This window comes from Nyctereutes procyonoides, unplaced genomic scaffold, assembly GCF_905146905.1.
Source record: "Nyctereutes procyonoides isolate TBG_1078 unplaced genomic scaffold, NYPRO_anot_genome, whole genome shotgun sequence".
Taxonomy (NCBI): domain Eukaryota; kingdom Metazoa; phylum Chordata; class Mammalia; order Carnivora; family Canidae; genus Nyctereutes; species Nyctereutes procyonoides.
Genome location: NW_026575052.1, coordinates 64,510,528 through 64,536,270, shown reverse-complemented (window position 1 = coordinate 64,536,270; position 25,743 = coordinate 64,510,528). Strand labels below are relative to the sequence as shown.

Sequence of the window (25,743 nt, the reverse complement as noted above, 5' to 3'; positions counted from 1 at the left end):
AGGACAGTCGGGATCACCTACTCTCAAATGATTTTAAGACACTGCTGTTAGAATCTTTGGAAGTGAATGCAAACAAAAAGCCAATAGATTTTGTAATTATACCTATAAAGCTGGTTTTTGCTTCAGAAGACCCTAATAAGCATATCCTGTTCAATTTAATATTTTATTCATATTTTTCCATCATTGCTGCAAAAAAACAAAAGCCTTCACATAACTTCCCCTGTTTCTACAGGATGACCATGTTTTTTAGATAATAACATCAAAACCTACAGTAGCCAAGTAGCAAAGGAATCCAGGAAAGTCACTGTAGCTGTTTTCCCATCCCATTGCTTTTTATTAAACTAACAATTTGAACAGAACAGTCTGTGGCCCTCTGGCCCTTCTTTCAATTCCTTTAGCGCGCTCTCTCTTTCTCTTTCTCTCTCATATATATATGAACACTGACAAATTCAACTATTTGCTATGTTTAACATGAAACCATGGGAGGCAATTTAAGATATTAATTAGGTAAATCAGGACAGGGAAGATGGAGAAGCATGGTTCCTTGTGTTACTGTAAATTACCTATTAGTAAATTTTGGTGATCTCTAACACATGCACCAAATATAGCCTGAAACTATGTTTAGGGGGAAGAAACATTTATAAGAAACCTCAGAATTGTCCATGGCTCCAGATTTTCTCTCTGCTGGGTCATCGTAACTGGCTGGTGAGTACATGTTCGCTCCTCTCCCTTGTGGTTCCAAAATTCTGAAATTCTCATTATCGAAACCGTATGAGTCTGCTTCCAGTAATACTAGGATTGTTTTGAAAGACCACTTCATGTCCTTTCTCTGAGTACCTTAAGATGCGGATTGAGTGCTGATTTCACAGGTGCTATTAGATGTAATTCACTAAAGGAAGGAGTATAAAGAGAGGGGATGCAGAAGTCATTAATCCTGTTCTTGCTCATGCAGTCGTATACATGCAAAGGATCGTTTTAGAGTAAGTTATACAGGCTGCAGAATCCAGGTGGCATCGTGGCTACTTTGAGTCCCTGCAGTGCGTTTCCTCGTGTGCTGTGTGTCCTGTCCCTAGACTGTAGCAAGCAACGTGAGGCTGATGCCATCTTGGTTGTGGAATGTTGCACCTCCTGCTGATGTGTTGGATGAAATAGAGACTGCTTGGTAACGAGAGTTAGCAGGCGAAGGAGGAAGGTATAATGGTGAGTAGGTCATGGCCAGCCTTTTTCTCACTGAGAGCAGAGAATCAAGTTCCTGGCACTGTTGTGCATATGGAATGACTAGCAGTCTCACTACTGTTGGTGCCTTCATTTAGTCTGGATGTAAATGATACTTGGGGCTGGAGAATGAGTGAATTACCTTATCAGTATGTCCCCTGCACAGAGGAAATGGACCCAAGATGAAGGAGCAACGAATAGCTACACAAGCTGACAAGCGCAGAGGCAGGATGCTGCAATGTAATTAAGAAAGCAGAAGAAAGAGATGTGCACCGTCACAGGCCCCTACTTGGGTGGAAATTATGAGAACACCCATATGTTTCCAGCCAGGACACATTCCAGAGCCACTAACCTTTGCCAGGCATCTATTATTATCTCCTGATTGGTGGGTCAGAGAATTGTGGCCTAGAGGTTCTAAGCATATATCAGGACTGGACCCATGATCCTTCCAGCCAGGACAGCTAAAACCAGGAGCACTCTGACTGCTTTAACTGAGGCAGTGCTTACTTCTCTCTAAAACCAGATAGCCTTGCCTTCGTGAACAGCATTTTAGATCCAGTAATATTTTTATTTGTCTTCTCCTTGGCAGAAGGTGTTAGCAGAATGGCTGGGCCTCCTCTTGGTTTTGTCTGGGGGTCTGCAGCTTCTCTGCTGTTTGGGTCTCCAGGGGCACATGGGCAACAGGAGAGCTGCTCTGCCCATGTAGGGAGGCAGGGATGGTTCACAGGCACTGAGTGTGCAGTTCTGCTGGGAGGATCTTCTTTTCCTCCAAATTCTCTTGCAACAGTGAGGAATGAAATGAGCTCTCATGGCAACTGAAAACTGGATTTAGGATTGAAGCAGCCCCAATGCGTCTGGACAATTAGTGCTCACTTCGCTCCCTGCAGTTAATTCCATGAAATCCAAGATGGCTAGTCAGGCTCTGGGCTATCGTTCATTGATAAAACACAGAACCTAGAGTTAAAGAGGTGGTGACATTAGTTGTATGAATCACTTAGTCCCCCTGGTACTCAATTTTCTCATCTGTAAAATGGGGAGTTAGATTAGGTGATCTCTAACCTTTTGCACATTCAACAGTCCAATGGGTCCAATTCAACTCACTTCTCAATGAGGTTAGCTGAGCTCCATGAAGAAATGTGTGTGGACAGATTTGACCTTTCGGAGGGTCTATTTTTAATCATTACTGCCATAAAAGGTCCAGCCTGATTTAAGCTCATTCCTTTCCACTCTGTTGGTTCTCAGTCCAGCTTCGAGTCCATGCCAGGGTTTCTGGGCTGTTCTGAACCAAACACACACCAAGTGTCTGTAATTAGACCTTTCATCCCACCTGGAGGACCTGAGAATGTGCTGGCTTTTAAGATTCTATGTCTGAGTGTTGTAGACCTTCCAGTCTCCCCCAGGATGATTTCAACTACTATACGGATCTTTTTAGAACTACTCCCATCTCCATATTGTACTGGTAACTGCTGCTTTATTTCACCCAATAGTTTTCAAATTCAAGCTCATTTTCTTTATTTTCCATTTCAGATTAAGACATCAGTTATTTGGGCAACCCCAAATGTTTCCTTTTCAATCCCATTATGGGTAATAATACTAGCAATACTTCTTGGATTATTGGTTCTGGCCATCTTAACCTTAGCTTTATGGAAGGTAAGTTTATTTCTTTTATTTTTCTTTTTGAGTAGAGAGGCCACTGAGGGGATTTACAAAGATATACCTAGAGATTTAAAAAGACAAAGCCAGAGGCATGATTTGGGGATTTTTAACAGTCGAAAAGGCATAAAGGGAAAATTGTGTCTTGTTTGTTTTGGCAAACTTACTATGCCTGTATAGCTGATATTTAAGAAGACCAAGAGTGTTTAATGTTGCTTTTATCTTGAGATTTCTTGTAAATAAATACAGAGTGTTAGACATTTTTAGCTGAGACCTGTGATCTTCTTTCCAATATGCTTGGAGTGAAAATCTTTTTATGAAGCCTTCTCGTGTAATTAATCAAGATCTCAAGCTTGTTAGTGATGTGGTCCTATCAGCAATACTTGAGATGTTTCTTTATAAGCACTACCCAGATGCAATTAATATAGTAATTAATGGATACTTGGACTATCATGCCAAATAGATGCTGCATGTTATAATATTCTTGAACTTGTTTTTTTGATCTTGCCCATTAGTCCATCTCCATTAGGAAGATTGAATGTACTCTTTCATGTGTTTTACTGACATTTATTGTAAAAACCTACAATAGGAATTAATTTCTGGCCCCAAAACCAACAGGACTGCCAAGTTTCATAGAGATTTCCATTCCAAAATACAAACAGTGTCACAATTACATGACTAGAAGAGTAATTAATCCAGTCACATCTTCGTTAACCACTATTGTTGTGATTCCCCAAAATCATAGTGTATTTTTGTTTTAAAACAATATGTGACTTGCCTAATAAACTGAGAAAACCTTGCCATGCGAGTTAAATAATGGCTTTCCTGATCATTATCGTAAGCTGTTTTGTGCCATCCTGAGCCTACAGAGTCTGCTGCATAGTTTACCTTTAGAAATAGACCCTTATGTCATTCTGTTATTTATAGTATCTTTGTTTTCATAAATGATACGGGGCAGTTGACAGAATATGGTATTGGTCCTGAAAAAAAAAAAAAAGACAACTCAGTAGTTATCAATAAAACCCAGTGAATTTGGCTTCCAGGGTAAGAAATAATATATAAGAATTGAGGTTCCAGGGGCAGGCTGGGTGGCTCAGTGGTTTAGCGCCACCTTCAGCCCAGGGCCTGATCCTGGAGTCCGGGATCGAGTCTCACGTCGGGCTCCCTGCATGGAGCCTGCTTCTCCCTGTGCCTGTGTCTCTGCCTCTCTGTGTGTGTGTGTTTCTCATGAATAAATAAATAAAATCTTTAAAAAAAAAATAATTGAGGTTCCAGGTTTCTAGACCAAATACTAATTGAAATTCAAGAGGATGAAGATTCTAAAATAGCTTCTTCCTCAAGTCGCTGGGTGATCTTTGGGAAGTCACTAAGATGTTCTGGGAGTGAAAGAAATGACCAATCTACTTTTCCTCTATATGCTATGTGTTCCACAAGTACAGAGTGATATGCAAGCATCTCCTCTCTTCTTCTTAAATTCCATCCCAAGGTAACTATGGTATACTTCAGGAGAGAGTCTCCCTTCCCTGGCCAGTAGTTAGTGCTCCTGCTGTCTCCAGAAAGCATGCAGAAAAGCAGAGAGGAAATCTTTGGGCCTTGTTGCTATAATCTCAGGAAAAATATGTCAGGTCCATAAGTGGATTATACAAAACAGGGACATTTTCCCACGTGGGAGGAGGAAGGACCCGGCAGGAGGAAGGACCCAAACACTCTGCCTGATGCAACAAATTCTCTCTGCAGATAAAGACTACTCTGCTTCCCCCTTCTTATTTGGAGAATCAGGGAATATCCACAGAGCACTGATTTCCTTAGAAAACACAGAAAGTGAAAATTCTTAGAATGAGGAGTTTCACCCAATTCCCAGACCTGATTTAATAACCCTCTTTTCTCTTGTTCATAGTGTGGATTCTTTGACAGAGCAAGACCCCCCCAAGATGATATGAATGACAGGGAGCAACTGACAGATGACAAAGCCGCTGAGGCATGAATAGCAAAACCCAAGCTCCAAATATTCGAACATTGGTCCTGTTCAAAGAAAAGGAACACAAAGGTTAAACAAAGATTTCCCTGTACATGCCAGTGACCTTGAAGTGGAAGGGCCCCAGAAATATCACCTCATGTATGCTGCACTTTGGAGAAGCTGCCGCAGAGCCCAGAGACCCTTCTGGGTGAGATAATGTCTGTCCTCAACACTGTGGAAACCGTTAGCAATGGTGGAAGATGTCTTTTGCTTTAGTTCTCTTTTTGGCAGATGCTCTGAAATGGGCATGGGAACTCAGTTGCTTTCCAGGTAAATCCAACTCAAGCCACCGAGATTAATTATTTGAATTACAATCGACTTCTGACAGTGAACTAGGACCAAACCTTCCAACACTACTGCATCTGATGGAATATTTGACACCTCCCTATGGAAAAGACACATTTCTAATGAAGTTATGGCTCAGGGAGACAAGCATATGTTGTTGGTACTGTGAAAGTACTTTTGAAATGACCAAGATAATCTTGTAACTGAGGAGAACAGTTTATTTATTTATTTTCCATGTCTCTAGGCAGATATTCTGGTCATCTAGAAGATTTGAACATTACAATTTGGTTAGCTGCTTTTCAAAATCACTAAATTTCCTTCTAAGATTACCATCTTGTGCAGATAAATTAACAGAGCTTCTTCAGGATTTAGACAGTGCTAAGGAAAAGCAGACAGCTTCCCTTAATACCATGCCACCTGCTACCTGAAATCACTTTTGTTCACACCTTCCAGGGACTCACATCTGCTTAATTCAGCTTTGCAAAAAGTTGTATTTATAGCTCCTTACATGGAAATAAAAATCTTCCCACTGACTTAATTAGCAATACACAAATCTCAAGGTACTCTTGAACCTCTCCGGTTAAAAAATAATGGTAAAATTTCTACAGTCCATTAATAAAAAAAGCAATTTTACAATATGGGTAAATGTTATTTTTAACATCTATAATAAGCAACGCCAGTATTTACCTTGGGGTTAAATACCTATTTACTATACCTCAAATTTATATACACAGGGAGGATGTGTTATGCATACATGGGAAGGAAATATAAAGTTATGCAGATGCAAGATGAACCCAGAAAAGGGAATCCTAAGACTTTTATTTACAATTGCCTATTCTAACATTACTACTCATCTTTACTGCTAATCTTTATAGTACGTACCTTTGGAACATAATCTTTATCTTATCTATTCTTCCATCATCTAAAGTCTAACCATCACAAAACGTTGATGTTTAAAACTCTTGTAAATAATCCATAACCGTGTGTAACGTCATCATGTTTGAAGTCAAGTTGACCAGCCAAATTCATATAATCTGCACAATTTTATATACTTTTTATGATAATGAAAACTTACTATGAAGAAATGCTGAACAAATTTTATATTTATGTGCAATATTTTATAGACCTATGTATCTAAAGCATGTTTACACTGGCATTAGTTATTTTTTTAATTAATATCCTAGGTATTACAGATAATAGAACTAGCAGACCAAAATCCTGAAGTTTACAAAGCAGTTGGAAAATTTGTGTTCCCAATGTCAACAATCACACTTTATCTGAAAGAGGAGCCAGACTCACAGACACTAAATTTTCCGTGGTGCCTTAACCTGGAGCTAAGCCATTTGGCTACAGCTGCAGAGCTTCATCGGAAACCAAATGCAAGTCACATGGAAAAATATTCTGATGAAGTTCATATTTTTCCCACTTACAAATTCAGTCCTGTCATGGCAGCAGTTTCAAGTCTATAAGGACTGAAGTCTGGCTCCTAATGTGTATGGCTGACTGTGGGTGAGAACTGCAGGTGCCTCAGAGAGGTTAGGTCCCACACCACCTCTGGGGGTCTTCCATGTTCGCTGTCTCGGTAGAAATGGTTTTATGGGGAGATGGCTGTCTGTATATGATTGGAGGAGTGCCAACAGATTTCTCTGCCCCCATATAACGCCCTAACTCTTGTCATCAGGCCTGACTTTGGGTCAATAGGAATTAGCTCCTCAGAATTTTGGGTCATAAGAAGTCCTTGAGAACACATACCCATTGCCTTTTCAGCTAACATTTGCAAAGGAACTCAGAACTCCTGGAGCTACTTAAGTTAGGACCCCGTGAGCTGGGTCACACAGACACCTGGAGGAAAGTAGAGATGCCATGAACAAGAGTAGGACCAAGAAGGAGCAAGATCTAGGAGCTTCCTCACAATCTCAACCAAGAGTGGTCCTCTCTAGAGGGATGGGCACTGCTACCTACAGACACTTGGGCACACAGTGGCCCCACCCCCTCTGCTACTTCAGATGTGGAAGCAAATGGAGGAAGGGGGACACCTGAGGTCAGGTGGACCCACCAATCATCAATTCCTGAGCATCGTTTCTGCTTGAGGAATGCTCTATCAATGCACTGAAAGTAACTGCTTCCCACATAGCATCATCACCAATTGCTTTCATAATTCACATTGTACCAGGCTTCTGTTAGAGTCTATGTATATTTTAGACATCCCCATTGCAATTCTTGCAGCTGGTTTTGAGGATGTGGAAAATGGGCAAATCGAGTTTCATACACTTGGAAATTTTTAGACAGTAAATAAGCAATATAGTTGCCCCTGACACCCCACTGTTTCAACTCAACTCCTTTCTTTTTCTTCTTTTATTTAAATACGTGTGTAGATATCTGTGAAGATTTTCACATACCTATTTACTTTGTCACTAATAAAATGAAAAATTAAAGACGTGATGATGTACTTGTGGTTTCTTTTGCATGCAATGTAAAGCTTTACCACAATAGCAGAGATCAAAAGTTTCTGTCTCTATGCTTTGATTTTCTATTATTATAAAAACATTTAACGTTGGAAGAAATTTGAGAGTGAGAATACAACATTTCTTTGGGATGATGAGATGTTCTAAACTTAGATTGTGGTGATGTTTGCATAACTCGATCAACATACCAAAAAATATTGAATTTTACACATCAAATGGGTGAGTTTTATAGTACATGGATTAAATTTCAATAAAAATATTTTTTAAGAATTTTAATTACTTCTAATACCTCCACCCTTATACAACTATTTTTCTCTACATTGCCTTTCAAATTTTATCCATATAAAAATCTTAGCTCCCTTATGAAGCTTTCCCCTCTGTCTTCAGCCAACTTGAAGGCTCCTCTTGCCCTCCAATGGCATTTTGTGAATAACTACACTCTTGCATTTGTTTGCATGACTATCTTTCAGCTGGACAGACCCTTAATGAGAACAGGAAACATCTTTTTTTTTAAGATTTTATTTATTTGAGAGAGAGAATGCAAAGAGGGAAAGGAGAAAGCACAGAGGGAGAGGGAGAAGCAGAGTCCCCGCTGAGCAAAAAGCCAGACATGGGGTTTGGGACTTGATTCCAGAAACCCAGGATCACAACCTGAGCCAAAAGTAGACACTTAACTGACTCAGCCATCTAGGCACCCCAGGAAAAATATATTTTCACTTTATGTTGCCAGCACCTAGCAGCAGTATCTGCTGTATAGTCAGTGCTCAAAAACCTTTCTAGAATAAATGAATAATTATATCTATGTGCATAATAATAATCATGGGGAACATGTACTTTTGTAATCTGCTTCCATTACAAAGCCCCAGAATGCACACATTTGTACATCCTCCCACTGAAAGCGTCCATACAATGTGATTATAATAGTTACTCAAAGTTCTATTCAATTAAGTGGACCATCTTTTGTTTAGCCATCCCCCCCTCCCATCAGGAATAGTTGTTCACAGATTCCTATATTAAGAATAGCATTAAATTAAATAGTTTCATACAGGAGGCTTCTTTTGGTTACTTTAATTAATAAACTTTACATGTCTTTGCTTGGGCAAAGTATATGAAAATTTTTGTGGTTCTTGAAAACATATTGCCTCTTAAGAGCACTAGATCAATTTGCATTAACCTAAATATACTATTTCTTTTGTAATTCTGTCAGTATTTTAAAACATTTTGGTAATTGTTTCCAAGCAATATTTTAATTCATATTTCACTAGAACTTAGTTATTTGATGTACACATTTAATTCTAAGTTCTAATATTTATCAACCATTCAATAGACCAATTTACTGGTCATACCCTATAAGGTATTTAAAGACCTGCCACTTCTGGGACGCCTGGGTGGCCTTGTCGGTAAAACATTTGATTTCAGCTCAGGTCATAATCATGGGGTCCTGGGATGGAGCTCTGCACTGGGCTCCATGCTCAGCAGGGAGCCTGCTTCTCCTTCTCCCTCTGCCTCTTCCCCCTCACTTGTGCTCTCTCTCTCAAATAAGTAAATAAAATCTTTTAAATACATACATACATACATATATACCTTCCACTTCCCTGGCCAGTATTCATGAATCCCAATGAGAAGAACCCCATATTTCCATGCTCTCTTTATAGCCTAAAGCAAGTAGTGGGATGAATCCTTCACTTCTTGTTGTATGTCACTCACATTTCAAAGCCCAGATATATCTAAAGGCTTATGATGGTGATTCAAGGTTGCCTGTGTATCGCTGATGAAAAGATGCAAAACCAAATCTGAGATTTGGTAATATCGGAGCTGACCATCAAAGCAGGTGAACTCATCTAAGTAGGGCAAAACCACCAAAGAACACACATAAGGATCTCTCTCTCTTTTTTTCTTTTAATTTATTTATTCATGAGAGACACAGAGAGAGGCAAAGACACAGGCAGAGGGAGAAGCAGGCTCCCTGCAGGGAGCCTGATGTAGGACTCAATCCCAGGACTCCAGGACCACACCTTGGGTCAAAGGGAGGCGCTCAACCGTTAAGCCACCCAGGGATCCCCATAAGATCTCTTGTAGGCCAGCCCCACTGGTTAAAGCCTGCACATGTTCACAGTGAGGGGAAAAGAAAACATCTTAGTGTGCCTTTTATATTAGTAAAAGGCTTTGTAGTTATGTGTAGGTGTGCACAGGGAAATCTCAATCTTCTCAACAAATGCTGTTGCTATCTTTGTCACTTCCAGCCATTTTATATGTAGACACTTGACTCCATCAATACTTTCTAAACTCAGTGCGGAATTTTGTGACAAGGTGGGATTCCCTTAGAGGTGCAAATCTCTTCCCTGAAGTACTCCCAGGTGACCCCTATAGGACACAGCACCCTGGCACCCTCAGGGAGATCTAAAACAAGAACACTTTTGCCTGATATCCATGAGGTAGTGATGCTACATCCCTAATGTCTGATGTTCTTCTCCCCAAAGACGGCAGATTTTCTCCTTCAAAACTCCCATGACATTAAAAGGTTGATTTCTTTAGCTTGAGAAATTTAAAGCATTGAAACTGTAGACTCAGTTGGAAGCTGAGTAAAACCATAACCCCCTAGTGGTGCTGAAGTCAATGGCAGGTTCAGAATGGCCAGCGTGAGTAAAGCACAACTCTGCTTGCCATGTTAAACTCTCCCCGACCCCACCCCCAAAATACCATCTGCCGGACACACTGCCTTTTGGAATTGTTTATGAGCAAGTTCCCTGTTATTTATGATTGTTGGCCAAAATCCACATGGAAATGTAGCTTGATACTAGTGCCTCTTGACAATATAAAGTCTTGAATTTAACTTCTATCGGCACCATGATATGACACAGTATGAATGTTCTTAATATCTCGTGCTGTTGCTTATTTTGATTATGCACTGCATTGTAGAAACAACCAAGTTATCAGCAAAGTGCCATGCTATCCAACCTGTAGATGGGATTATTTTTAAGGCAGTAACAGTGGTTTTAAAATTTTAGCTTTAACTTTCATTCACTTAATTGACGGTAGGGTTGGAGCATAGTTTATTTCTATAGGAATCCCTAATTTTAAAAAACTCCGTATTTCTCTTCTCTATTAGCTTCCCAGGGTTGTCATAACAAAGTACCACAAATTGGGTGGCTTCAAACAGCAGAAATTTACTGCCACATGTTTCTTTAGGCCAGAAGTTTTTAGGGTCCATCTCAATGACCTCATTTTATTTTTTTTTTAAAGATTTTATTTATTTATTCATGAGAGACACAGAGAGAGGCAGAGACATAGGCAAAAGGAAAAGCAGGCTCCCTGCAGATCCCCCAGAACTCCGGGATCATGTCCTGAGCCGAAGACAGGCACTCAACCGCTGAGCCACCCAGGTGTCCCAATGACCTCATTTTAAAGACCCTATTTCCAAATCCAGGCACATCTCAGATAAAGGGAGATTAGGACTCTGACACAGCTTTTTGGGAGGACACAATCCAAATCACAATGTCCTCTTTCAAAAATATCTATCTTATAGGACAGTTTGACAAAATGATAAAGCACACATGAATTAAAGAGGTTTTTTTTAAGATTTTATTTATTTATTCATGGGAGACGAGAGAGAGAGAGAGAGAGAGAGAGAGAGAGGCAGAGACACAGGCAGAGGGAGAAGCAGGCTCCATGCAGAGAGCCCAATGTGAGACTCAATCCTGAACTCCAGGATCACACCCTGGGCCAAAGGCAGGCACTAAACCGCTGAGCCACCCAGGGATCCCCAGGCTGAAGAGTTTAAAGAGGGTGTCTTTGTATCAGTCTTTTGATTTCTACCCACACAGGTAATACACTAGTGTGGCGGAGTATCTAACAAGATGCGTAAATATCTATGTTTCCCCACACTGACTTCCTTCATGAACTATTAGAAGTTTAAAACAGTTGTGCTTGTCATATAGGTTACTTGCCTGCTCCACTTTGCAATTTTCTACCACCATCACCACACACACATTCTCATCCCCCCACTTTCCTTCTCTCTCGAAATCATCATCTTATTCTCAGGACTAAGTGGATAGATGTGAGCTTTGTAATATGAGAGACTAGAGTCCCTTCTGATTAGAAACAAAGGGTGCTGGTATTGAGTGAGGGAAGCTCAAGGGAAGTCTCTATATGGGGAGGTGGGGCTTGATCCCTAGTCATACTAGTCAACACAGTTCTTCAATCTCCAATGACCCAGAGCTGAGAAAAATAGCTACCATCATGGACAACAGAACAGAGAAAATAGAGCAATGATAGCCAGCATTCACTGGGCTTGTGTTGTGTGGGACACTGAGTCACCTGCTTGGTGGCGGGAGGGAGTTTACCCAAACAAAAGAGAAAAAAGAAACAAAGGTGAGTCCCTTAGTGCCTGACAATGGACATAAGTCTGGTCTCACAGTTTGGCCAACTGACTCAGTCTCCTGAGCGGACCAAGTCTCTTGCTTCTGCTGCACCTGTCTGCTCTTCCCACCATCTTCCTTCCCGGGCCTTATCAGGGAATCTTCATCAGCATACACGTAGGCTGGCTCCTGCTCCGGGTGGAGAGCCCTGGATATTTTCCTTTGGCCACTGGCCTCTCGCCCCATACTCAGCTTCAGGAGTCTGTCCAAGCTGCGAGGTCCAGGCAACAGCTGCCCTGGTGGGATTTCATCACTGAGAAAAGCTGCAAGGGGAGGACAAGCCTCAAGCATGCAACATGAAGAGGATGGCTAATCCAGAGAAAAGAACATCTGGGGGATATTATCTGACTGGAAGTCCCTGAAGGACTATTATGAAGGGGAGGAAGTATAAGTAGGAAGGAATTGGGATGGAATAGTAAAAGGGTGCCTGGGTGGCTCAGTCTGTTAAGCGTCTGCCTTTGGCTCAGATCATGATCTCAGGGTTCTGGGATCAAGCCCCAGGGTGGCCTCCTTGCTCAGTGGGGAGTCTGCTTCTCCCTTTTCCTCCCTCTTCCTCCCCTTCTGTCTCTCCCCCTGCTTGGGTTCTCTTTGCCTCTCTCTCAAATAAATATTTTTTTTAAAAAAAAGTAATAACATGGGATCCCTGGGTGGCGCAGCGGTTTGGCGCCTGCCTTTGGCCCAGGGCACGATCCTGGAGACCCGGGATCGAATCCCATATCGGGCTCCCGGTGCATGGAGCCTGCTTCTCCCTCTGCCTGTGTCTCTGCCTCTCTCTCTCTCTCTGTGTGTGTGACTATCATAAATAAATAAAAATTAAAAAAAAAAAAATAAAAAAAATAAAAAAAGTAATAACAATGGAAATACATTAGGCTTGCACTCTGTGTCAAGCCCTCTGCTAAGTGCCTTCTGTGCATTTTTCATTCAATTCTCAAAACCACCATATGAGGTAGATACTAGAATTATCCCTGTTTTCTGGATGAATTGAGGTCTAGAGAATGTAAGTAGTTTGATGGTCTACACCATAGCTGGTGGCAGAATGGAGATTCAAACCCGGGTCTGCCTAACTCCAGAAGCCAGGAGTTAAGAGTTAAGCCAAATTAAGAGTACCTACTATATATTCCATGCAGAAAGTAAAGAAGAAAATATTTAAGTAACAGAGTTAAATGGTTTTTCATGACCTCGATGATCCCTTTTAAATTCTCCCAGAACAGGGGACCTGCATGGCTCAGTTAAGTGTCTGCCTTTGGCTCAGGTCATGATCTCAGGGTCCTGGGACTGAGCCCCACAATGGGTTCCCTGCTCAGTGGGGAGTCTGCTTTTCCCTCTCTCTCCTGCCTCTCCCCCCTCACTTGTGCTCTCTCTCTCAAATAAATAAATACTCTTTAAAATAAAATGAATTCTCTCAGAATTTACTCTAAATTCTACATTTTATTTTAATTTTAAATTCTCCCAGAATTTATTACTATTAAAAATAATAAGGACTCCTGTGTACGAAAGCGCAGAGCTGAGTCCTCCATCTAGTTAGAGTCCAGATGAGAACTACAGAACTCCTGTCCTCCTCTACCTTCCAAACTCTCTTTAGATTCATGCACATGAGGAGACATTCTCAACACCCTTCAACACCTAAAAAGTTAGATAGAAGTTATTTTAGTTGCAGAATATACGGAGAGAGAAACTCATTCTTTAGGGCATTCGCAAAGATTGAAGCCAACCCCCCAAGCCACAGGGATTACAGAGTTTGAGAGCGGTGTGCTTTAAATAGTTTTCCTCGCACTAAAAAGTGACTGGTTAGAAGCCTACAGGGCAGAATAAACTTAGTTTGTCAAATCAAAATATCTAGACTTTTCCAGCTTCATTTTAGGAAACTGCGATCTCATATAATGTCCTGCCAAGGCCACAAACAATTGCTGGCTAGTGATCTCATTGCTTAGAAGACTAATCTGATGTTTTGTTTCCATCTTTTGGAAACCAAAGGTAATGAAGGATTAACCCCTAGCAAATAGAACTCCAGTTTAATCCTCAACCTTGGAGGTCTACTAACTGCATCAGCGTCAATGTCTGTTCATATGTAATTCAGGTTCTGTGATGTTGAAATGTTATACTTTATTTTTAAATCAAGATGCTATGTGTACACTTAGAAGAACGAATCTGTCCTAACTCACTCCACCGTTGGACAGACGGCAAGGAAGACCATGGTCCTTTTGATTTGAACCATGGGTCAAGGAAAGGTAATGATGTGGCTTTGCCTGATACTGTGATGTGATGCCATCACACGGCCAGCAGACAGCATTTCATTTGGGCTGGGTAGGAAGACAGGGGAATACAGAAGATACTGTATGTTCTCCTTAAGTGTTTGGATCACACTATGTTCAAGAATTAGTTTTTTTCCATAGGTGTGGGAAGAGATATATATGAGGATGAGTGTGTGTGTGTGTGTATGTGTGTGTGTGTGTGTGTGTGTATGAGAAAGAGAATATGTACGTGTAAAGAGGAGAATCTGCAATGCACGCCAGTAGGAAATCCTTGAAGGGAGCTATACTGGGAGAGTAGAACGTACTGTAAGGCCTCCTAAGGAACATTATGCTAGCCTGGATGCTCAGACATGCAGACACATCATGCCGTAGACAAGGATGGACACTGTGCAGAGCTCTGATGAGTGACGAACAGTGTTTCCTGCAAGACAGAACTGAGATCCGCATTGTGATGGATTACAACAGGGAAGCTTTGTAGAGTGACCAAACTGAGGACAGGAGGCAAGGAAGGAAACAGCAATTCTCTATAAGGAACATCATTTCCTGGGTGTTCTGCCCAAGGACAATGGGAAAGTAAAGGTTAGAATGACGTTTATAACTTCTTTCCCTCCTATGCTGTAGTGCCTTTCAGGGATCCCATTCCAGTGGAATCAGATCCACCCTTGTAAAGCAGACTGCATGAACGGCCTCAATTCTTCACTCTTCTCCTTATCGATGTCCTTTGCCATGTTGGTTTTGCTGTCCCTCCCATCCAAAGGCCCCCTATCCTTCTCTACCATGATTCGGAGTTCAGCCACATGACATGCTTTGACCAGTAGGACGTTAGCAGGTGGGAAGTTTGCAGAGGCGTGAAAGGATGCATGCATAATAAAGCTTGCTGTCCATTAGACACCCGGAGCAGAACCACCCACACCCAAGCCTACTGTAGATTACCTGACCCCTGCCAACCTATAGACTCAAGAGAGATATTACATATATGATCATATAAATAGCCTGTCTGAGAGAAAGACAAGCTTGCAGGGAGCCGAATACAGAGCCCACTCATAACCACTTTGCTATGCAGCTCCCATGGAGGATAAAGGTGTAAGGCAAATAAAAGGAAGTGTGATATGCCCTGAAATCTTACTTCCACTATAGCTTATATGCAGGGAGTAGCATCCCAGGGCCCAAGTCCAGGAGTTCCCAGTAGTAGGCAGTACCCATGTTGGCCCGGGAGCAGGAAAGATCTTCCTCCTTAACCCTCTGCTCCACCACCCTATCCCCTGGCCAGTCATATGCCAGGTCTTGAGATAACCATAGGATAATCCTAATTCTCCTTAACAATACCAGAGGAGGGTTCCCATACAGAAAAGGGAAAAATGCCTCTTGAGCTGTATGTCATGATTTAAGTATAATGAAGTATTAAATATGTGATAATATATACATATTATATGTATGTATGCAGATACATATTACATGTATACTGAGCATTTTAAAAATGTGTATAAGCAAAGGTTATAGGTGTAGATAGATGGGACGATAATAAAGTAACTAGTATGTTAGTAACCCTGCAATTCTAGGAAGTGTTGTCATCTCCAGACTTCATTATAGTCTGCTTTTATAATGACAGTATTACTATAAAGCTGAAATCCCTCATGAATTGTTAAAAACTCCCGCTTTGAACTTCAGACCCTCTTCCAGTCAAGTAAACATTTATCTTATAAATACCACAAACAGACACATGACATTTTGCATTTTGTTTTCACTTCTACAAGCTATCAGCATGTCAATTAATTAAAATAGTATTCTCTCGATCACGCACAGATATGCTATTGGACTCCTCATGGTAGACTTAGAATATGGGCATCCAGTTTTTTGTATTATGCCCACAAATAGTTTTCTATATAAAATTCAGGTCCATTTTGCGCTTGAAAATTTGTACGTCCTAAGTTTTGGGGGGGTTTTCAAAAAGATTTTATTTATTTGAGAGAGAGAAGTGGGGGAGGGGAAAAGAAACTGAAGCAAACTTTGTGCTAGGTGCAGAGCCCAACACAGGGATCAATCCCACGACCTGGAGATCGTGACCTGAACCAAAACCAAGAGTCGGATGCTTAACCAACTGAGCGATCCAGGTGCTCCTGTAAGTCTTAAGTTTCAAGAAGTAAAATCTAATTCAACATTCTCATCAGTGGTGGCCACATACTCTCTGGAATCATGCCCTGGACATCTTGTCTCCTTACCACATTCCCAACCCTTTTGTTTAGCAAGGCATTGAATACCAAGACCTCATTGTGGTCTCCCTTATTCTGTATTTAACCAGGGCCTGAGTCTTTTTTGTGCCACTGTGACGCCTCTCCTTCCTTATATCCAGTCAATTACGTCCCACCAAGGCTTCTGTTTCTGGAGGTCATCCTGTTATCACCACCTGCAGAATCAGGGAAGATGGATACACCAAGGGAAGATGGAGGGGTAGAAGGATCCTGAGCTCACCCTGTCCCAGAGATACACCAAGATAACAGCTGTATTCATACAACTAACTCTGAAAACAACCTGAAGACTAACAGCACCATTGGAATGAGCCGTTACATAGAGTATTGCCTTAACTGGTTAACCAGGTGTGTGCGTGACACACACACCTCTCTTCATGCTTAATACTATTTTCTGTGAAAGAGTCATTACTGACAAATTCTCCTTTTTAGTTTAGAGCCAAGATTTTATTTGATACACATTACTATATATATATATATATATATATATATATATATATATCCATCCTAGTCCTTTTGATCCCAGTCTAAGTATGCTTTTGAACTCATAATACCATCACCCTTATATGTATATCCAAGGGGCAGGAGAAAAACCACACTCTACCAAGTATTTATCACTGAAGTTGCAATTTCGCGTCTCCTGCTTTTGAGTTCACGTAAGAAGAAAAAAATCTCAGTTGTATTTTACTCAAGAAAAAAATTATGAGGAGGGAGAAGGAGTGAAGGGTTACATCTGGAGAGAGTTAAGTTCAGTGGCTGGAGCAGCAGCTGGGACGATGTAATGCGGCAGCCTCCCTCCCGCAGCCATTATGCTTTAGCTTGAAAATGCGTGGGTTTTTTGAATGGTGTGGGTTTTATTTGGATAGAAGGAATACAGTGTTTTTCAGAGAGGAAATTTAACAGTTTATTCATGTTCTTAAACCACTTTTTGCCCTAAATTTATTGACTAGGATGATGCTATTAACTAAAATTGGGAGGTCTTGGGGAAACTCTAAATCTTTTACAGCCGTTAATTCTTGGGCACTATGAGAGCTTTTGACAAAATGTTGTGGAGTGCCTTTTTTAAATGGCTCTAAAAGGTAAGGTCTTTTTTTGTTGTTGTTGTTTTTAATTTGTTCCTCTCTGATGCCCACACCGCTCTTGCTTTACTTACATCAGGACTAAGCAGCCTAATAATCCAAGCTGGTCACCAAGGGATAGTGACTGATGGCCTTGAGTACTGTCAGCAGTGGTGTTCCTCTAAATGTCTGTGCTTTTTTATTATTATTATTTTTGTATTTACTTGAGAGAGAGAGAGAGCACAAGCAGGAGTTGGGGCGGCAGGGGCAGAGGGAAAAGGAGAAGCAGACTAGACTTCCCACTGAGTAGGGAGCCTGACGCAATCATGACCTGAGCTAAAGGCAGACGCTTAACCGACTGGGCCACCCGGTCACCACTCAAATACCAGTGCCTTTGTTGGAATCACCTAAGAAGCTATCATCCCTTCTCTTCCTTTCTTGTCCGATTAATGATAAAGGATAATTCACCACACAAAAATAATTTTGAAATGGAGAGCCTGAAACAGTGTTTTATCTACACTACAGCATGACCTACTATACAAACTGCTGCCACAAGTTGCTCAGAGGAAAAATTTTGCCAAACTGTTTTAAATTTCTTCAGGTTTAATAAGAGAGAAGTGCTTAGCCATACTTCTTTATGTACAAATATGGTAGGTTTCCAGAGGTGGTTTGCAAGTGGATTCCTTAACAAGTTCGAAGGTGGGAATTCCTGAGGCGTCGCCTCCAAGGCAAAGAGTGAATAGGCTCCAGCAGTTTTGAAAGTGGGGCATGAACTTACTGAGGAATTCTTTTTCAGGAAGCATCTCTCATTCTGTGACTTGCCTTCATAGCATGACCTCTCGCAGGAGTTGTGCAGGGCTGACACCTCCACTTCCCTCACACTCCTGGGCTCACCTGGTCCCTGGTGTTCTCCATGAGGCCAAATCCAGTGGTCACCTCCTGCTCATCTGCAGTTCTCACCCGTATGTGCTCAGGAGACCACTCCACCTTTTTGGAAATAGTGTCTTCTCCTGGCTTTAGAATCACTACATCCACCTCCCCTCCTTCCCGCTGACCACTCCTCCTTTGTCTTTTTTGAGCTCTTCTTCTCTCTTCATTGCTCAACTTCTAAGTCTTGGAGTTTTCTAGCATGCTAGGCTCTCCGAGTTGATAGACTGACACTCTCTCTAGAGAACCTCTGCCAGTCCATGGATTTAGATGCCAGCTGTACCTATGACAATGACTCGATTCTTTACCTTCAGTTATGCCAAGCAGGCTCACCACCCACCATCCAACAGTGTCACAGCTTTTGCATTTATTGGCCGTGTCAAGGTTAATAATGTCCCAAAACACATGGCAATGACGCCCCAGCACAGTGAACACAGCTCGACTAATGATCAAAGTGAGGCCCATGCCATCTGTTGGCACAGGGGACAAACCAGCGTATTCTATTTTTTTTTTATTTATGATAGTCACACACAGAGAGAGAGAGAGAGAGAGAGAGAGAGAGAGAGGCAGAGACACAGGCAGAGGGATAAGCAGGCTCCATGCACTGGGAGCCCGACGTGGGATTCGATCCCGGGTCTCCAGGATCGCGCCCTGGGCCAAAGGCGGGCGCCAAACCACTGCGCCACCCAGGGATCCCCACCAGCGTATTCTAGAAGGACAAACATAATGCAGCCTGCAGACATGACTTTTATTGTTTGTTTGGATTTATTTGGCCCATAAAGTACTTTTTGAAAAAAAAAATGTTTCTTATATGTAAAACTTTGGAGCTACACATAAACATCCAGATTTATGGCCATGTTTGAAAAACTAGATCAGCAACTGGGTCTCCATTCTGCAGCAGGAAGCAGCTGGCTCTGAGTAGCAGGGCTCCTTCCAACCAATGTGGGCTCTCTAGTTAACCACGGTCCCCACCCAGCCCACTGCATCCATAACCCACCTGGCCCCGACAAGCACTTGAGTTGGCGTGTCCCCCCCATGTGAACGGAAGGCAGGCTTGCATCCAAGATGAAGCCTCCTAACAGAGGCATCCACACAGAGAAAATTTTGTTCTTTGATGTGGAATAACCCAGTGACAAATATGCTTCAACTAATAAAACCGCCAATGTGTATAAAATCAAGTTGGTGAGTTTTTAAAGAAATAGATTAATTAAATATGGGTAAACCACAAGAAAACCAATTTTTTTTAAGTGAAGACAAATCATTAAAAAAAATTTACTGTGCTTTATAAATGACCTCCTGGTAATATTTAGAACTCTTCATAGCTCATGTTTTCAAGTGATGAAGAGAAGAATTTCATTATCCTAAGCAATATTATAATGCAGAGCACACAAAAACAGAAGTGAGACTTGCCCCAGCAAAATTCCATCATAGGGTATTGTCTTCCTGACATACTCTTGACACTAACAGTCAAAGGCATTCAAACTGACAACATGTCTATACAGAGCTACAACCAATGGTGTTGAGAATCTGCTTTAACACAGATCTTTTTCAAGATGAAAAAGTATTAGGCATGCTGAACACACATGAAAACCTATGAAAGGAGTTGACTGGCTCATGTAACATAAATTCAAAAGTAGCCTGATCCTGGGATCCAATCTGTCTCCCTCTCTTGGCTCTGAGCTTCTCACATTGCCTTCAGTTTTTGGCTCTCCATGGTGGTAAGATGGCTCCCCACATCTCCAGCATTCAAGCCCATAAGCCTGTCTTCCAAAGGTCCCAGAAAAAGTCTTTTGCTCTTAACTGACTCAGCTATGCCCACCTCTTAAGTAATAAATATGACCAGGCAAATGCAATGTTCCAGTTGGCCAGGTCTGAAATCACATGCTCATCTCAGATATGAAGGAGGAAAACTTCCAGTTCTACAGGTTAGAAGGCTGAAATGCATTCCGCTGGGATAAAATCAGTGGTAGGAGAAGGATGTTGGGGCTGGAAGCTCTCTAGGAAAATGTTACCTTGCCCATTCCAGCTTCCAGGGGCTGCCTGTCTTCCTTGGTTTGTGCCTTTTCCTTCATCTTCAAAGCCCGCAGCCCAGCACTTGTCAACCTCTCTCTGATTACTTCCTCTTCCACCTCTTGTCACTTTAAATTAAGGACTCTTGTGACTACACTGCGCCCATTAGGATAATCCAGAATAATCTCAATTTAAGATCACCTGATTAGCATCCTTAGTTCTATCTGCATCCTTAATATCCCTTCAACATGTAACAGAGCATATTCACAGATTCCATGGATTTAAATATGGACGTGATCAGGGTAGTGTGGGGGCTATTACTTATCTACCACAAAGTCCAAACTGAATTATCTTTTGTAACCTCAAGGTGATTAAACTCTACACTGTCTGATCAGGATTTCTTCATTCTTCAAGGCCCCTTCTGCTAAGTCCTTGCTTGTGAATTTATTCACTTACGCATTAGTAGTTACTGCTAATGTAGATAAGCATTAGTAGCTACTGTTAAGTTAATTCAACAGTGAGGCCAATACAATAAGGTGGCCCTGATGCTGTGGTGACCTATGTAAGCAGACCACAATGTAAGCATGTAAATGTTTCAAGGTCACAAAACTCAAATCTGAGGGATGTCTGGGTGGCTTAGCTGACTGCGCATCCAACTCTTGGTTTCAGCTCAGGTCATGATCTCAGAGTCATGAGATCAAGCCCTACATCTATCTCCATTCTCAGCAGGGAGTCTGCTCAAGATTCTCTTTCTCTCTTTCTCAAAATAAATAATTCTTTTTAAAAAAAAACCCTCAAATCTGAGAATAACAAATCTCAAATAGTCAACTAATAATTAAGCAATAGGGGTGCCTAAGTGGCTTACTTGGTTAAGTGCCTGTCTTGTCCAGGGATCAAGCCCTGCATTGGGCTCCCTGCTCAGGGGGGAATCTGTTTCTCCCTCTGCCCCTCACCCCTTGCTTTCTCTCTTCTTCACTCTCTCTCACTCTTGAACAAATAAAATCTAAAAAGAAATAAAAAAGAAGCTATAGCCAATCAGGTAACTTATTTTCTTTGTATATAAGTCTTTTTCCTAGCTCCTGTCAGCTCAGTACTCCTAAACACTTTTGGTTTATCACTACCCAATTAGAATCAATTTTTGCTCAAATAAACTAATAATTTTTAATACACCTTGACCAGTTTATCTTTTTGCCTACCATAGGCAAAGCACTGTGCAGGCACAGAATATACAATGGTATACAAAATATTTCTTTCCCTCTTGGCATTTACAGTTTCATGGATGAACGGACCGCAAATAACCTGATCGACAAACAGTATTTAAATACCTATTTATGGGCCAGGTGGATGGCTCAGTGATTGAGTGTCTGCCTTTGGCTCAGGGAGTGATTCCGGGGTGTTGGGATCAAGTCCTGCACTGGGCTCCCCGCAGGGAGCCTGCTTCTCCATCTGCCTGTGTCTCCACCTCTCTTTGTGTGTCTCTCATAAATAAATAAATAAAATCTTTTTAAAAAAATGCCTATTTATTATCAATCTGCTTCTATGGAAGCTTTATTTTTTTTCCAAATTGGTTTGAAAATAATGGCTGCCTTGGAGATCCTCCCACTCTCTTGTTTTTCTAACTGGACTCTGTGTCTACACTCCCTCTAGGTGGTCTTCAGGACACTGAAAAGAGGATACAGCCTGTTTTAAACACGGTGGACAGGAAGTGGCACTTCCTGCCAAGAGTCTCAGTTGAAACAGATGCCCACAGTGCAGAAACAGAGTGGCCATGATTCTCTGTATAAGATCTTTCAATGACACCATCTCCCCAACCCATGCACCCCGTACCTGTCAGAGCAAAGGTTCAGGGTATTTACATTTTAATCACCTCACATTTGACATCATGTTTGTTATATTAAGCAGAAATGTAAAAAGGAAAGTCCCAGTTAAGTAGGATGGCTTCCAACTCTTTAAATATTATCTGCCTATAATTATTATTCCATCATGTAGGAGCACTAAATTTTTAATTCAATCTTTTTATTGTATCATCCTGACCAACTCTATGCCAGAGTGTTCTTATTTATAGGAAGTGGGTAAAATGTGGCAATCCTTCACACAGCTATAATGAGGTTATTTTTAAAAGAGTTTTAAGGCCTAGGGCAAGTCTTAGTACACAGGTCAAAGGGTTTTGTATACAATCACTAAAAATTCTTTCAATACTTCTGTAGCTCAAGCCACATTTTATCCTTGTTATCTCCCCAGAATCATAGGTCCCTTAAAAACATGACCTTGAAAAAATCCTTTTAATTATGTGTTGACAGCAACCCTGCCTACACCCTCCTCTTCCAGTCACTTTCCTCCCCCAACAGAAATAACACAAATACTCACCCTGGAAGATAGTTTTGTGCTACAGCACATGACCACAAACTTTAAATCTCAACTGAGCCCCTCATATTGCGGAAACAATTAGTTAGCTTGTTCTCAAAATGAGCAACGTAGTATGAATGGTCATCAACTAGAGACTTTGTTCACTGTATTTCCTTAAAATCCGCAGATTTGGGGCCAGATCACTATCATATACATCAGCCTTGGCTGCCTTCTTGTTATCTATCACTTTGTCTTACAGTTTCATATTTGCATTCATTTCCTTTCCATTGCTACATAATCAACACCCCAGCAGGACACTTAACTGAACAAAGGATTAAACCGAAGAGCATAAAAAGAATTATTTACAGAGGGTGACTCTATGGCCAGACAGAGAAAGAGTAAGAGGGATACATTCTCTGACCTCTCCTTCATCCCTGTCCCATCTCCTACCAATAAGGCCAGCCCCAGACAGACGCCAGAGGGCAGGCGGCCCTGAGGAATGCAGGTGCTGGCAGTCAGCCTCCTGGGGCACAGAGTACGTGTGACAGGCTGGGGGCTGCGGTGTGGAGACCATGCACAGACTCAACAACACTGACTTTTGTTCCCCCCAACCACTGCAGGGTGCCTACCTCCCCGGCCAACAGCAGAGACCAGGCTGACCTCCTGAGATGGTGACATTCCCAAGAAGGATCAGCGAGCCTGGTGATGGATCACTTACACCAGCACCCCCTTTCATGGAGTGGAAAGAAATCTATCCCCTACTACACAGAAAATTCCAAATGAATTAAAGAGAAAATAAATGCTACCTCAGCATTAAAATTAACAGAATTTTATTAATAACTTCAGGACAGAGAAGGCCTCCTTCAAAAAAAGACATGAAATGCAGCAGCTCTGAAGAGATGGATGAGTTTCAGTCAAAAATGTTAAAAAGTGCTTATTATAAAAGACACGAAGGGGGATCCCTGGGTGGCGCAGCGGTTTAGCGCCTGCCTTTGGCCCAGGGCGCGATCCTGGAGACCCAGGATCTAATCCCGCATTGGGCTCCCGGTGCGTGGAGCCTGCTTCTCCCTCTGCCTGTGTCTCTGCCTCTCTCTCTCTGTGTGTGTGACTATCATAAATAAATAAAAAAAGAACAAGCCCTGTTGGGGCAGCTCTGGGTGGCTCAGCGGTTTAGCACCGCCTTCAGGCCAGGGCTTGACCCTGGAGACCTGGGATCGAGTCCCACATCAGGCTCCCTGCATGGAGCCTGCTTCTCCCTCTGCCTGTGTCTCTCATGAATAAATAAATAAAATCTTAAAAAAAAAAAAAAAGACACGAAGCTGACCACAAGACAAGCAGCAGACAGGAAAATATCCGAAACAATCCTAACAATTGCTTCATATGACGCTTATTACTACCCACCAGATACTGATACTCTATTGTGCCCTGATTCATTGAATCTTATCACAGTGTGAGGGAGGTACTATTATTATTCTTCCCACTTCCCAGACAAAGGAACTGAGATGCAGAGAGGTTGAGTCACTTGGTCAAGGTCACACAGCTAGTAGGTGGCAGACCAAAGATTTGAATGCAGGCAGCCAGGCTTCAAGGTCTGTGCTCTTAACCCATACCCTAAGGCCCTCTCTCATTCTTTTTAATGCTACCTGAATTAGACACTGAATTTATAGCCAGAATATAGGAAGGAATCCCAAAACCAATGAGAAAAAATAAAGAACCCAATAGAAAAATGGGCCAATGCTCTTAACAGGCAATTCACAGAAGAGAAGACTAAAATGACCAACAAACATACAAAACGTCACTGGCAATAAAGGAAATGAAATTTTAACAAAATGAGACATGATCTTTCTTCACGCATTACATTCACAAAGATTAAGAGATCATTGCCATATATTCGCAAGGAAAGTTATTTTCATGAGCATGGTTGAAGACAAATTTGTAGAGCTTTTGTGGCAGTATGTAATAAAACGTTAAATACCCATTAATGAGGACTTAGCAATGTTTAATGCTTAGCATCTGTTGTAGAAAAATATGTGTACCATGATATCACTGTCATATTTCCAATAGTAAATTTTTAGAACGTAATTAACCGTCCCAAAATTCACATTGATAGTTTTAAAAACCAGTGGCAGTGTCTATGAATCACTACCCAAATTCAGAAGCAGGAGAGGCAGTTACAGTGTGGTGGGGAAGCTTCCAGACTCCCAGGTATCCCCATCCAGTTCTACCACTTAATCACTGGGTGAACAACAAGCCCTCATCCTCTCTGTGCCCCAAGGGCTTCATCCAGAGGTGAGACTTAAAACAGCACCTGCTTTGTTGTGAGAATTCAGTCAGGCAGTACCTGTAAAGGTCTCAGAATGGCATCTGACACATACCAAGTGCTCCATAACTCTTAGTGGTTGTTATGGGTCCCATGGAGGGGCACCTGGGTGGCTCACAGGTTGAGCATCTGCCTTTGGCTCAGGGTGTGGTCCCGGAGTCCCAGGATCGAGTCCCACATTGGGCTCCCTGCAAGGAGCCTGCTCCTCCCTCTGCCTACGACTCTGCCTCTCTCTCTCTGTGTCTCTCATGAATAAATAAATAAAATCTTTTAAAAAATGCAGACACAGGGATCCCTGGGTGGCGCAGCGGTTTGGCACCTGCCTTTGGCCCAGGGCGCGATCCTAGAGACCCGGGATCGAGTCCCATGTCAGGCTCCCTGAATGGAGCCTGCTTCTCCCTCTGCCTGTGTCTCTGCCTCTCTCTCTCTCTCTCTCTCTCTCTGTGACTATAATGAATAAATAAATAAAATCTTAAAAAAAAATGCAGACACATGCACTCATGTACCACATAAGATGACTGCAACTATATA

General features: G+C 41.8%; 1 protein-coding gene and 1 long non-coding RNA gene across 2 annotated transcripts in view; one reads left to right on the top strand and one right to left on the bottom strand.

Moving 5' to 3' along the window:
- ITGA8 (integrin subunit alpha 8) overlaps positions 1–7,610 on the top strand; it is a 171,830-nt gene extending 164,220 nt beyond the window's left edge. The window contains exons 29-30 of the mRNA XM_055332378.1: positions 2,743–2,865; positions 4,766–7,610. Coding sequence (XP_055188353.1) covers positions 2,743–2,865; positions 4,766–4,852 — 210 coding nt within the window. The 3' untranslated portion in view covers positions 4,853–7,610. The remainder of the gene's footprint in view (positions 1–2,742; positions 2,866–4,765) is intronic.
- Positions 1–25,743, bottom strand: part of LOC129513920 (uncharacterized) — a 99,141-nt gene that overhangs the window by 9,971 nt on the left and 63,427 nt on the right. The window lies entirely within an intron of this gene.